Source organism: Fusarium keratoplasticum, chromosome 15, assembly GCF_025433545.1.
Source record: "Fusarium keratoplasticum isolate Fu6.1 chromosome 15, whole genome shotgun sequence".
In the NCBI taxonomy this organism is placed as follows: Eukaryota; Fungi; Ascomycota; class Sordariomycetes; order Hypocreales; family Nectriaceae; genus Fusarium; species Fusarium keratoplasticum.
This window is the reverse complement of record NC_070543.1, coordinates 2,301-17,542: the sequence shown is the minus strand read 5'-3', so window position 1 is coordinate 17,542 and position 15,242 is coordinate 2,301. Positions and strand designations below refer to the sequence as shown.

Sequence of the window (15,242 nt, the reverse complement as noted above, 5' to 3'; positions counted from 1 at the left end):
TCCCGGGCGATTGGGCTATTGCAACGACCCAAAATGGCTGGACCGATAATGAGACCGGTCTCGAGTGGCTCAAGCACTTTGACCGGCACACAACCAATCGATCAATTGGTTCCTATCGTCTCTTGATCCTTGATGGCCACGAAAGTCACCACTCCATCGAATTCGAGAGATATTGCGAGGAGAATAAGATTATCCGGCTTTGTATGCCACCTCATTCATCTCATCTACTCCAGCCCCTTGACGTCGGGTGCTTTAGCATACTAAAGAAGGCATATGGTCGAGAAATAGAGCATCTGATCAGATGCTCTATAACACACGTTTCAAAGACCGAGTTCTTTCCAGCCTTCTACGCAGCACACGAGGCCACTATGACGAAAAAAAAAAACATCAAGGCATCATTCAAAGGGGCCGGGCTTATTCCTCTTGATCCAGAAAGTGTGGTCTCGAAGCTTGATGTGCAGCTACGGACGCCAACGCCGGTTGAGGAGGCATCTGATCAATTGACCTCTTGGGCATCAAGGACCCCGAAGACTGTGCTTGAGGCCCAATCTCAGTCTGAATACCTTGAGAGACGAATTAGAAGGCACCAAAGCAGCTCTCCAGAGTCAATTCTTGAAGCATTAAAGTCTCTTTGCAAAGGGAACAAAGGCGGTTATGCATGAGATGGCTCTTGTTCGGGCAGAGGTTCAAGACCTTCGACAGGCAAATGAGATACTAAGCCGGCGCCGGAGAGCAAAAAAGGACCCGGCTACAGAAAAGAGGGGGTGATGACGGTAGAGGAAGGAAGGCAAGCAATTGATCAAATGGATGCTGATGCGCGGGTAATGGCCGAATCGTCGCGGAGTGGTGGTCAAGGGAGGTCGGCGCGACCGGGTGTTCGACGTTGTGGTATCTGCGGCAAGCCCGGCCATAATGCAAGGACCTGTCAAGTAGTGATTGAGACGTCTGGGGAAGAGTATAGTGAGTAGTTTTTAATTGATCAAATGGTTTGTGGTGTTTTTTATTGCGATTTTTTATAAAAAGAGGTTGGGATTTTTGTTTCACTCGCTTGTGTGTTTCACTCACTTGTGATGTACGTTAATAATATAATAATAATATTAATTAAAATATTAAATTAAAAATAATAATATAATAATAATAATAATTAAAATATTAAATTAAAAATAATAATATAATAATAATAAAATAGCAAAACTAATTAGTGCGGCTAGCACCTATTAGAACCTGTCTTATGATTATAAGGTTTAATGCCACAAGGCCTATTCCCAGATAACTGCGCGGTTTTTTACTTAGGAAGCCCATATATGTTAACGGCGAGCGCACCGTACTCTTCCTAAGGCAAAGCAGCGCAAGCTGCTTCTAGCCTGAATTGAACCCTAGGCCCTCGGGAAAAGGTTGCTAAGCTTAACCGTTGAGCTATCGGGCCGCTCTTCAAGACCGGCTGTGGTTGCTGTATGTGTTCTGGGAAGTGATAGATAAAGGTTAGAGGTGTAATTGGTATAGGGTATGCCGCTGCGGCAGGGCAGCAGCTACTGCAGGGTAGGCAGCTATGGCAGGGCAGCAGCTATTGCAGGGTAGGCAGCTGCGGCAGAGTAGCTAGCTAATAGGGTAGGAATCGCTATAGAGTAGTAAGGCGCTCTTAGAGTTAAGGTAATAGTAATATCCCAGCTATTAAGAGCGCAGCAATGCAACGGCTATAGGGTAGCAACCACTACAGGGTAGCAACCACTACAGGGTAGCAACGCACTCTAAGAGCCAGATAGCTAACTACGTTCTAGTAGCTACTATAGGGTAGCAACTACTACAGGGTAGCAAGGTAATCTTATAATTAAAAAGTAATAAATATTTAATCTATTTAAATACTGCTTTAAGGTCGCAGTTACAGTAGCTACTATAGGGTAGCAATCACTACAGGGTAGCAATCGCTACAGGGTAGCAATCGCTATAGGGTAGCAAGGCGCTCTAAGAGCTAAAAAACAACAAATATTTAATCTATTTAAATACTATTTTAAGGTCGCAGTTACAGCAGCTGCTATAGGGTAGTAACAGCTACAGGGTAGCAAGGCGCTCTTAGAGCCAGATAGCTAATTGCATTCCAGCAACCACTATAGGGTAGTAACCGCTACAGGGTAATAAGGCGCTCTAAGAGCCAAAAAGCAATAGATATTCAATCTATTTAAATGCTGTTTTAAGGTCGCAGTTGCAGCAGCTGCTATAGGGTAGCAATGGCTACAGGGTAGCAAGGTGCTCTGAGAGTCAGATGGCCAACTGCGTTCCATCAACTACTACAGGGTAGCAACCACTACAGGGTAGCAAGGTGCTCTAAGAGCCAGATGGCCAACTGCGTTCCAGCAACCACTACAGGGTAGCAAGGCGCTCTTAGAGCTAGATAGCTAATTGCAGTCCAGCAACCACTATAGGGTAGTAACCGCTACAGGGTAGCAAGGCGCTCTCAGAACCAAAAAGCAACAGATATTCAATCTATTTAGATGCTATTTCAAGGTCGCAGTCGCAGCAGCTACTATAGGGTAGCAACGGCTACAGGGTAGCAAGGTGCTCTGAGATCTAGATGGCCAACTACATTCCATCAACCACTACAGGGTAGCAAGGCGCTCTGAGAGCCAGATGGCCAACTGCGTTCCATCAACCACTATAGGGTAGCAACAGCTACAGGGTAGCCAGGCGCTCTTAGAGCCAGGACAACAGCGATATCCCAGCTATCGGGAGCGCAGCAATGCAACGGCTACAGGGTAGCAAGGTGCTCTAAGAGCCAGATGGCCAACTGCGTTCCAGCAACCACTGCAGGGTAGCAAGGCGCTCTGAGAACCAAAAAAAGCAACAGATATTCGATCTATTCAGATGCTGTTTCAAGGTCGCAGTTACAGCAGCTGCTATAGGGGTAGCAAGGCGCTATACCAGTCAGGACAACAGCGATATTCCAGCTAACCCAGCTGCATGGCGAATACAGGTCTAACCCAGCTGCATGGCGAATACAGGTCTGATTCCAATGGCAATCCCATAGTAAAAAAAACCGCGCTAGTGAAATCGTCGACCTGATACGATTGCCCCCAACGGAAACAGGTCGACATTTTTTAAAAGTAGATAAAAATGGATTTCAAGTACATGCATCAATCCATTACGTTAAGGGCATATCGCATTTCAATTATCAGCATCAGAGATCCAATATTGCGGCGTTGCGGCGAGGTTAAAGTTAACCCAAGTATTGACCCGAGTGCAGCAAGATTCCATTTTTTGATCAAACCCAGATTCCCAGAATTATTAGTCAGCATAGCCAAGGTAGAAAGGACTACATGCAAGAGAGTATATGAGGAATAAGGCAGTTAGGTTAAGGGTCATATAATGCTAGGTTAAATAAGTGATTTATATTATTGCCATAAGATAACCCGTGGCATTCACCCGCCAAGAAGTCCAGCCATAAAGCCGCCAACCATCCGGTGAGAGAGTATCAGAGCAGGTATAAGTCAAGAAGAGCAGTAGTTAATCAAGAGAGATTAGTTAAAAGCAGGTTTATTATATAGAAGGGTTTTTCATCGAGATATCTAATGAAGTGCAATGGTTAATTAATAATCCATATATAAAAAACGTCAACGGGAGCGCCCCCCGCAACCGCAGAAGCAAGTTCAAGCACCAAGCCACAAACAATGAAAAGCAACAAATATCATAATAGATAAACATCAATTCATTGCACACCACCAATTCCCGTACAACAGATAGAGCAATCAGCACACAGCCAGTCAGACCATCGAAGCCAGCACGATATATGTGAGTGTAAGCCACCAATGAGAGATAATAGCATAATATAAATCCAAAGAGAGAAAAGAGCCATTCGTTCCAGCCAGATTTAGATCATATTACTCATCAAGGATGCCCGTTAACACACATCGCAGTTCAGAATAGCAGTGGCCGAGATGGAGCCATTTATCAAGTTGCCCGAGTTTCCATTAATTATCTGCAAAACATGCCATTATGCATACATCGGTAAGCATATTGAGCAGCACATGAAGCAATATCACAGGTCCATCCGGGTAGCAGAAAGGAACGAGATCACAAAAGCGATCCAGTCAGACCCAGATGTCATCCAGACCCCGGCCGAGTTGGCAACATGGCCAACGCCGCCACCCACAACCGACCCCATCCCATTTATCCACCCACCACAGAGCGACAAATTGGGTTGCGGCGAGGAGGGTTGTTTATACGTGGTCGGTTCAGAACGAGCCATGCAGAACCATTACCGCAGTGACCATGGATGGACGAATCCCCGAGGCAGGGGCGGAAGTGTCCAGCAGCGAGCCATGGAGACACAGCAGGTCCCGTGGCGTAGCGGTGTCCAGTGTCAACGTTTTTTCAGCAATGGGCCGGGCAGCCGTTGGTTCGAGGTCGGGTTCGGTGCACCGATCAGCCAGGACCCGGACGAGGCAGCCGTTGCAGACCGTTTAATGCAAACATTAGACCAGCAGGAGCGCCGGTTTCATTTGGAGGACAAAGAACGGATCAAGGCCGCCGATTCCAAGTTGGACGCCAACGCGTGGTTAGAGCACGTCGGATGGGCCACCCATTTGCAGGGGTTCGATCCGGAAGCCATGCAGCGGTTGGTCGACCCAGTGGGCGAGCAGGAGCATGAGTTGCAGTTGATCCATGACAGCTTGGTGCGAGTGATGGACCGAGCACGCACCATAGCCACGCCCACCCACGTTGGAAGCCATGCATTGTTCGAGGTACAGCGAAAAGAGGTGGACAAGAAGCCACGGCGACCGTTCGACAACCGGGTCGAGGACGATACGTGGACGCGTTACACGGCCGTGTGGACCAAGTTGGTGTGTTACATATACCGTGCCGAGAAAATGCCAGATGCAGATAGGCCCAAGTTTCGGTTATCCAAGCGGCAAGGCGATTTCATGGATGATTTGGCGGATTTAGTCGAGGCGCACGTTAACGATCCGGAGGCACAGCCATTGGACGAGGACCGAGTGGACGGGTTGACATTGCAGGTCGTCATAGCGTTGTTGGACCACCGTTTGACCGCGGGGGGAGTACCGCAGCGCCATCATCAGCGGTTTAGCCGTGATGGGTATCCGAAAGGACGGCGGTTGGATGGATGTGTTGGATTATACGCCCATATATTCCGCCGTCATCAAGGTCGCCCGTGCCATGGTCGTGTACCAGTCATACCAGGAGAGGCAGGCCGAGGTGATGCGTTTGAAGCAGGATAAGATGGACGAGTGGATGGTGCGGCGGCGGCAGGAGGGAAATCAGACGTGGGAAGAGCAGCATGCCCGAAAGGAGGCGGAAGATGAGGCGGAAGAGGAGGCAGAAGAGGAGGCCACCAGCATATTCCGCATCGTGCGTGGGAAAGTGCAGCGGTTCATGACGGTCACGCCCAAGGATCCCCACGCCGAGGCAACGCCGATGGATTGGATTTACGAAGCACGCACGTACGGGATGCACATCCGGTTCAACACGCCGGCCGGCGGGACCATCGATTGGGTTGGGGACCGCATCAAGCACCGGCGGGTGCAGTTCCGCATGGGCGAGTTGACAGAGATGTTGCATGCGTTGAAGAGGGAAGCCCGAGAGTTGTTGGCGACGTTGACGATGGTGGACGACATCAGCCAGTTGCCGCGGATCCCGTGGTCGTCGATGGAAGACGACCATAGCGAAGACAAGGTGGGATATTCATTTTTGGATGACGACCGTAACCACACGTGGTTGGCAGCCGGCAAGAGTTGGAATGCGCGACAGATCATCAAGACGCAAGGGCGGCGTAAGAGTTGGTTCGACCACGGAAGGGAGGACGGGAAGCCGTTCCAGGCCAGAGCGGTGCAGTCATATGGGAAGACATTCGACGAGTTCATGGAAAAAGATGTTTTTATTGATGCATATGGTAGGTGGCCAGCCGGCGCGATCCACCGAGATTTTAGGCATTCGATATAAGAATACCATGAACGGCGGCGTACGCAACATATTCGCGCACGACGGGTTGATGTGTTTCGTCACGTCGTACCACAAGTCGTTCCGGGCCACGGGCAGGCCAAGGTCATCCACCGATATTTGCCACGCGAGGTGGGCGAGTTATTGGTGTGGTATTTGTGGTTAGTGTTGCCGTGGTGGCAGCAGGTACAGGGCGTCGTCAAAGATGCCGGCATACGCAGCCCATATTTATGGCCAGACGAGGTGGTTCGCAGGGACGAAGTCAGCGAGACGGAGCAGAGGGAGAGGAGACAGGCCGAAAATGGAGAGCCAGGGCAGCCAGGATGGCATTGGCGGCGGCGGCGATGATCGTGGTGATGAGGATGGTACCGATGAGCCCGGTTCCAGTGCGAGGTTCGACAGTTGGGTACAGGAGCGCAATTGGACGCCAGACCGCGTCCGCCGCATCATCCAACGAGACAGCAAACGATTATTGGGCACCATATTGAACATTAGTTCGTGGCGGCAGATTGCCATCGCCATATCCCGTCGATATTTGGACAAGGCATTCAAGGAGTCAACGATAGATGGGGTCGAAGAAGACGACGACGGTGTGGACGATAACCCGATCGATTTACAAGCCGGCCATGGAACGCACGTGGCCGGCATGGTATACGCACGAGAGTTGCAGCAAGGGTTATTCAGCACGGCCACGATGCGCGATAAGTTTCGGTCCGTCATCGTCAGTCGTCAGTGGCATCGGTTTTTTTGAGTTCCGCGAGGGCGATAGTTTAGCCGTAGCGATACGCCGAAAGCGGGAGCCATTCGAGACGGAGCGGGAGTACCACCAGTTGCAGCGTTTCAGGCGATTACAGCAGGTCGACATTGCCGCCCGGTTGAGGGAGATGATAGGACCAGACGCCGCGTTCCGTGGCCAGCAAGAGACGGTGATCCGGGCCATCATGCGGGGAGAGAGCCCGATTGTGCAGATCGCAGGCACGGGAGAAGGCAAGAGCATGTCGTTCATGTTACCGGCGTATTGTTCCAGCGACGACGGAGGGACAACCATCGTCATCGTGCCGTTGGTAGCATTGCGAGATGATTTGCACGGCCGTTGTGCCAAGAGCCAGATCGCGACATACGTTTGGAACAGTCGCGGCGGGCACCAGATCACCCCCATCGTGTTCGTCACGCCCGAGTCGGCAGTGACAAAAGGGTTCGGCGATTTTGTGAACCGGTTGCAGGCACGGAAAGCGTTGGATCGTGTCGTTGTGGATGAGTGCCACGCCATTTTGGACAGTACCAGCCAATTCCGGCCGCAGTTGATGGAGTTGGGCCGGGTGTTAAACGAATGGGGCGTCCAAAAGGTATTTTTTGACGGCCACGTTGCCACCAGATGAGATTGGGGAGGTTTTTCGAGGTCGTGGGGTTATCAGCCAGCCGTGTAAAAGGTATTCCGATCACGAACGACGAGGCCGAATATCGGGTATAGGGTAGTGGTTGTTCGATCAGCCAAGCGCAGAGATCACCACAAGAAGCAGCAGCAGCAGCAGCAGCAGAATACCAGTCAGACCGGTAGCGGCGAGGTTGGGGCAGACCAAGAGGCGGAAGACAGCCGCGTGGTCAAGATCGTGCAGGATTGGTTACACAGAAACAGCCAAGGTCGCGTCATCGTTTACGCCAACACCATCGACCGGGTTGAACGATTGGGGCGATTATTGGAGTGCAGCGTGTTTCATTCCCAAGGTCGACACAGCAGCGGGCAAGACGCAGCGATTGAGGTCGTGATCGATCAAGGTCATTTAATCGTGGCCACGAACGCGTTAGGGTTAGGGGTCGACGTGCCAGATGTGCGGTTAGTGGTCCACGCCGGGATGCCGAACCGATTGCGAGATTACGTGCAGGAAAGCGGACGGGCCGGGCGGGACGGTGGCCATAGCGAGGCCGTCGTCGTCATATGCCAGCAGGGGGAGGAAGCAGGAGGTCCACGGTCATCAACCAAGGCAGGGGAGAAGAAGAAAAGGCGGTAGCATCAGATAAGGCCAGAGTGGCCAGCAAAGGAAGTAGCCGTTGAGCGGTTTATCAGCGCGAAGTGGTGCCGCCGTGTGGTGTTGGACCAGGTGATAGATGGCCAATACGATCGAGCAGGTTGTCATCCAGAGTCGGAGGTGGCATGTGATGTGTGTCAGCGGCAACGGAACAATTGGCATTAGAGGAGGATATGTTATGGTTTGAAAAGAAGGAAAGCGACATGGCGGTAGAGGGGGAAAAAGAGGGTAGGAGTGCCAAGAGACGGAGGTTGAGGAGCGTTTCAGGAGGGCACAGCACAACAGCCGATACGAGCAGTTCAGGGGCCAGACAGGACGCAATGCAGGTAAACGAGGAGGCCAAGATGTTAGAGGAGGAGCTGGCATTGATAGCCGGTCGATGTATGGGTTGTTTCATGGCGGACGGGCACGGTAGAGGACGACCAATTTCATCCGAGGGAAGGAGTGCCCGGTACGAGGTGCGAGGTGGTGGCGACAGGTAAGACGATGCGAGGAGAAATGGCAGCGGGGCATGTTCAAGAAGGGCGTGATGCGGATTTTCCGGTTGTTCTTGGTGCGCGGTTACCGCAATATATTTGCACGCATTGGGAGGCAGTGGGCGATGATCAGGGACGTATAGGTTGCGGAGAGATAGGGAGTGCCAGTACGCCGGGTTATTGGTGAGCGTATGGGGGAGCGGCCAGTGCATGGTATGAGACCGATGTCAACGAGGTGATGGGGAAGATGGATGTGGAGCGACAGTATGATTGGCAAGATACGGACGATCAAGAGATTTACAGGGAGGTTAATGAAGTGGTTAGGGGATAAAGTTCAAATGGGTTCATTAGAGACGATAGGCTCATTGTTAGGGCTCTCATGATATCCAGTTAATGACGAAGCCAGGGGAGTGAGAGAGATGTGGGCGTACAGGCGATGAGACGACGATAGTGCGTGTCCCCGTTGCCCCAACATACGAGCCGTTGGGGAGCGCGTGCCAAAACATACGTGTTGGTCATCGTCAGGATCAGATGGGAGCAGCCAGCCAACTGTGGGCATTATCCGGATTCATGAGGACAGCACAGCAGTGAGGGGAGATGAGTGGCGGCAACACGTGCCACGGGGCAGATGATGTGGATAGCCATCGAGCTTCAGATGTTGAGTAAGATACAGGTGACGTATAGACGGTTAGGGGAACTAGCAGAGCGGGTGCCAAGTGGTGCGCATAAGTGATGGGACATACAGGTTTGCCGGGTCGCTCAGGTCGTGCACGGCGATCAGACTGATGGTCATGGATTACAGCAGGTGTGGGCAGTAAAACGGGGATATGCCAACGTAGGTCCGCCGAATCGTTCGGGCGCGCTGAACCGGCAGGATCTATAAATGTAGAAGCTCCATGGCGGGAGCGGGCACCATGAGGAGTGAAACGATTGCTCAACGAAGATGACATAGAAGTAGCATCACGGCGCACTGCGTAATAGCTGAGCATGTTAAGCAAGAAAATACTTGTAGGGCAGAAGAGATGAACAGAATAGCGTGCTTGCCGATGCGTGTTAGGGCTAGAGCGTAAGAAACGATTACAGAACATACGCTGAAGCCCATGTAGATCAACCACAAATGTCATGGGATCTTGGGCTACGAGCAGAGCTCGTAGGGGGAGAGGAAAATAGCAGGTTAACCGTACCAGCGCAGACACAGATTGAGCAGGCAGGCGTAACATACGCTGATTAAAGGTGAGGCAAGAGATAGGCAGCACACAGAAGGTGGGAGAATAGGGCTAGCGCAAAAGATAAGAGCGAGAGAAAGAGAGAGAGAGAGAGAGAGAGAGAGAATATATATATAAAATGCCCGCGGGAGGAGAGGAAAGGCGTAAGGCAATCACGTCATAGGGCGTACCACAAAGAGCAAAATAAATAAAAAACACATAAATAATTACAACAAGAAACAAATAAGCGCGCAAAAGCAACATAAAAAAAAAAAAACAAATAGAAAAAGATAATAGCAGCCAACATAAAAGAAAGCAAACAAAATGTTTTTTAAAAAACAAACAAAATGTGAAAGAGATATAAAAGCACAAGATACAGCAGAAAATAAAAACAGTTGATGTGCAGCTGAACATAAGAGAAACTCATAAAAATACAGCACAAAACAAAAGATTAAAAATAATACAAACAAAGCAAAAAAAAAAAAACAAAAACAAAAGAGCAACTATAAACATAAGCAGAGAGCAAACTACAGCTAGACGATACATCTGAAGAATAATACAGTACGGCATGAGCAACCCTAAGGGCGTAAAGGAAGGCGTCACAGCTTGTAATATATGTCGGGCTGAGTAGCTCATTAACATCATGGGAAAGCATCTTGGAGAAATAGCTGCTATTGGTGCGAAGTAGCCTATAAATACATGGTTAGGGGGAGGATTTGGAGAAATAAAGGTGAAAGTGAGTAGCTCCATGAAGCTTTAACGGTGTGGGAGGATCAAAGCCAAGAAGCTGCTAGGGGAGAGCATGGTCCAGCTATACGCACGGGTACAATGTCGAGTGCGCGACAGTTAGCATATATAACCAATTCACAAGAATACTCACCGCATATAAATGGCTAAGAGCAGCTTGCGCGGCGCTGATCTTGGATACTCAGAGGAGTCCATAATCACACTGACCAATGACCACTGCGTCAGCGTCCAGCCTCGTCGTGGGGATAATGGGATCACCCAGCAGCCGGACGTGAAGCGGTGGTGTGGCGGCAGGGCGAAGCCAGGCTTATTAATTTGAAGATGACGATGTATGCGGTGAAGGCATGAAAGTTGAAGAGAGAGGTGCGAAGCAGCGCGACAGCTGCCACTTCGTCAGTACGTGAGGAAGCGTAGGGAAGAAAGAAAGTAAGGCAGAAGATGTGGCGCATCGGGGTCGATATTCAGCAGGCGCTAACGACACAACAAGCAGACAGAGGCAAAACAAATCGAGCCTGCAAGAGCAAGGTCGCCTAAACGGAGGAAGGACGACTGAGGAGTGGCCTATGCAATGGAGATACTCCATTATACCGATGTAGGCAATGAATTCTGACCTATAAGGTGGTCCTATCGAGCAGTAGACAGGTTATGCTGAAAGAACTGAGGAGAGCTGAAGAGAGGAGGGCCTATAGAAGTGATGAACCAGAGATGCTACAAAGTCAAGAGATACTGGGAGGAAGATAAAAGATGATAACAACAAAGAGGGGAGATAAAGCAAGAAAAAGAATGTGAGGAGGAAGGCCTAAAAGCAAAGGAAGAAAGTCAAGTTTTATAAGGGAAGGTATGATGCGTATAAACAGTTATAAATTTATTATCGATATAGCTGAGCTGTACACTGGGAGGACGAAGACACAGGCACGGGTGAAGGGACATCACAATGACTGATAGCTGCGAACACGAAGATGAGATGACATGAGGCGGCCGAGACGGAGGCGAATCATTATATATAGCAGTGAGAATGGATCCGGTAGAAAGAGAGACGCAAGCCGAATACGATTTGTACGATGACGGCGATCTGGAGCTGGACTGAGCAAAAGCAGGCGCTTTACCGTGCATGTACGATGAGCGGCACATGACGCCGCTGGTGAACAGACGCGTGCTGTTTGCGCCGTAACGGGGATGCGCAACTGTCCGGAGTGATGCAGCTATGGAGGGTTGGGGAATGGAACGTTTTAAGAAGAAGATATTTTATGAGCTGAGCCGTGGTGCGTGACGAGGCATAAGGGTCGAGGTACGAAAGCGAGTTTAGTAATAGAATTTACTTAGATCGGTGATATTAGTACGATTTGGGCGGGTATGGGTAGGGCTAAGAGGGTACGCTACAGCATACAACGAATCACGGGTTAAGAGACAGAACGGGGTTGAGTGAAGGAGCAAAGAAAAGAGAGATATATAGGGCGTAGAGGTTTTTTCATTACCGATTGCAGGTCAGGCAGAGGTCAATGGTCATATAGGATAGGTGCTCCGACCATAGCAACAATAGGACGGAAACACGGTGTGAGTTATAGAGGTGTTACTATAATATCGACAGACATAACATAAGCAGCTGCCGTAAAGGAAGCTGCGCGCAGCTTCATCACGACAACAGTGGATCCGACTATATGCAGACTACCGGCCGAGGGTTGGGCAGTGGCCTAGAGCGGGCTATATGCAAGGCAACAAGCAATCAAGGAGATGCGAGGTAACCGCTCACCAGAGACGAAGCAACCCGTCACCATCACATAGAGACAAAGCAATCAAGCCCACCACACAGAGATCGAAGCTAACCGTCATCAAGTACAAAGACGAGGTAACTAAATGAGAGACGAGGCACTGTCACTACACAGAGACGAGGTAATTGTCAATAATGATAGCACGGTAAGCATCAATAGGAGAGGCGTATACACAACGTAATTGCTAACTGGCAGGCAGACGGAAGCAATCGGCGGTTCACGGTTATGATTAGGCCAGCGTATAATCAGGCAGATCAAAAGACGCTGAGTGGTGGAGTGGTTATACAGTAACATCAATACGAACAGAAACAGGGGTCGAGATCATGTTTAGGGCAGGGATAAAACGTCATTAAGCATGGGGTTAGCAGTACTTTGGCAATAGGCTGTAGCCGCCAGGCTGCCAGGCTAAGGCTGGTTACATTTCAGAGCCAGAGAAATATCTTTTGCCGCAAGCAATGAGCAGTAAATAGGTCAGGATGTAAAGCGAAGACAGAGCTTTTTAAAAGGGCCTAAGATAGAACGACGCAGAGCAAAAAATGCAAACAGTGCAGCAGATTATAGAGCAATAGGACAGGGTCAGCAGGGGAGCAGGCGTGATACTGGAACGTCATTCTGAGTCATCTTGACACAGCAGCCATGTTCGGCAGGGAGATGATTAGGGAAGGCTTTGAAGCAGATGGCGGCACGGAACGCGCGATGAGCGTCAGATAAATGATGGATGACAAAACAGTCCGTGCGATCACGTGCGCAGTCATCAGTCATGCACAGAGTCTGGGGCTTATTCGCACCGCAGCAAGATGGGTCAAGTGAATATAGGTCAGCTGTTAGCCGAGAATGCAATCTTTGAAGCCATCAAAGATTGTGAGCAACAGAGGGCGATGCGGCCGTGGTTATAAGAGAGCAGAAAATGAAAACCCGAGCGTGAGCAATGACAGGCTTCAGATACGCGCAAGAGGGGCAAGATAGAGACCTGGTTGTCATTGGGCTAAGAGCCGCTCAAGAGTGAGTCAGGGAGTCCGGAAATACGAGGCAACCATTGGCTGGGCAGATCGTAGTTACACCAACGGCAGAACCGCTCATGGGGTCGAGATGCGCTGGTGATAATGAGTAACAGGTAGCCGACAGTGATTGGGGCCGGATCACAAGCCATGAAGAAAGTGCTGGTCATACACAGGCAGGTTGGCAAGCAGGCAATATCTACAGCCGAGCCATTAGCAAACGTAACAACTGTCATGTCAAGGGCCAAGAGCGGCAGCCATGCTACATACAAGAACAGTTATAGAGCAGCCAAAAAGATACAACATACGAGCCTGAAGATCAATATTAAATATCTTGTCTTTATATTACAAGATGCGATGAGAACCAAAGAGCCGTGTGCCGCCTATTTATGGATATCGAAGTGGAGCCCAGTGATTGAAGTTTTAGGTATTCCAGGGCAACAGGATATTACAGGAGCAGAAATGGACAAGAGGAGATAGGGGCAATATAGATGTCAGTTTAAGTTATGCTACTTCAATATCTATACAGAGCCAAAAACATACGTCAGGCAGGTTTTATTAACACAATCAGAGCTCCTGAAGACTTACAGGATCATAAGAGGATGGAAACAAAAGCCCACAGCCGAAACCAGGAGCATGATACAAAGTTAAAACAATACGGAAGTTGTTCACCAGCGCGCCAGCCATAAGATACGCAAAAGCAGATCATAGGCACTTTGATGGTTTACTAGGTCAAGATACAGCCACAGTCATTAAGATTGAAGCCAGTGCCGGAGCAACAGAATCAGTGCCGTGGAAAAGATCATATTGGCTAAACAGAGTCAGTGCCACTACAGTGCTGCAAGAGGAGATATTCATATTACTAAAACGAGACATTTACAGGAACGAAAACAGGATGGGCAAGCGTATTAATAGGAATAGCCTGGCCAGTGCGCCGAGCCAAAGAACACAAGACATTAACAAACAACAGCGCCAGAGCGCTGGCAATCACCATGAAATCGCCATTCCAAAGCTGAACACAAAAACGCTATGGACAGTGCCGGTAAGAGCAATTGTTGAGCAAAAACGAAAACAAAACAAAAAAAATAAGCAAGATATCGCTACTGTTATGATATCAATCAAGAAAGTGCCGGCATAATGGGCCTAATAAAACCGAAGATTTAAAACAATATGCGCCATTAAAAGATGAACTGAAGTGCTGAACTGAAAAACAACAGTACAGCCATTAACACGCGCAACAGGAAATAGTGCCGCAAACATAAGGCAAAAGCCAGGCTTATAAGCACCAGGCAGCGCATAAACGCAAAGCCGGGCCAGGGGAAGGCTGAAGAACTGGCGTGCCGCATAAGAGCCAGCAATTAACTAAACAGATTAGGGTAATATGATTTGCTTAACTCGGCCGCGCTGAACATTAAAGGTCTAAAAACCAAACAAAGAACAAAAGATAAAGTGCCGAAAATCAACTGAGGCGAAGTACCAGAGATGATATGGGCAACAAACAAGCTGTGCCAACTGGGTTGCTATCACGGCAAGCAGCCATATTAAGGGCAGCAAAACGTTGTCAGTTTAAGAGCCAGGGGGCTAAAGGCTTCATAGCAATCGTGCCGATTGGCTGAGTTGCCGAGCTCCATATTTTCGGTAAACTAGGTCTTTATGACATCATCATCATCCATATTACATATTACTTCCAAAAAAAAAAAAGCCGAAAAAGGCAGCAAACTAACCTTAGGGTCAGCCTATCAAGAGCATAAAGATTACGAAGCAAAATATTTATCAGAGGATGGGCAAAAGAGCATGCATAGGGCAAGGGGCACCATGGATCATTCTCTAGGCCAAAGCACACCAAGCCAGTCAACTGTGAATCAAGCCCCATACAAGATTACAAACAGCACCAGCCACACAAAGAGCACTGAAAGAGGGCCAGAAAGTACAGGCCAATAGTCATGAGAGCTGACAAAACAGAAGCTTCCAACGATGATTGTTGCTGCAACCAGGTAACAAAACAAAGATTATTAAAAGTTAATGGCTGCAGGAGCAGTTTTAAGTCATGCCGAGACATAGCATATGCTAC

At 49.3% G+C, this 15,242-nt stretch overlaps 2 protein-coding genes across 2 annotated transcripts; both read left to right on the top strand.

Annotated features, from left to right (window-relative positions):
- Positions 1 to 3,929: 3,929 nt before the first annotated feature.
- On the top strand, positions 3,930 to 5,952 carry NCS57_01484400 (uncharacterized protein; the record flags this gene model as incomplete). Its single annotated transcript, XM_053064430.1, has 2 exons — positions 3,930 to 4,988; positions 5,053 to 5,952. 2 exons carry the CDS (start codon positions 3,930 to 3,932, stop codon positions 5,950 to 5,952), a joined length of 1,959 nt encoding a protein of 652 aa, XP_052906058.1.
- A 298-nt stretch (positions 5,953 to 6,250) lies between these two features.
- On the top strand, positions 6,251 to 7,328 carry NCS57_01484300 (Atp-dependent dna helicase; the record flags this gene model as incomplete). Its single annotated transcript, XM_053064429.1, has 2 exons — positions 6,251 to 6,677; positions 6,730 to 7,328. 2 exons carry the CDS (start codon positions 6,251 to 6,253, stop codon positions 7,326 to 7,328), a joined length of 1,026 nt encoding a protein of 341 aa, XP_052906057.1.
- Positions 7,329 to 15,242: the final 7,914 nt, after the last annotated feature.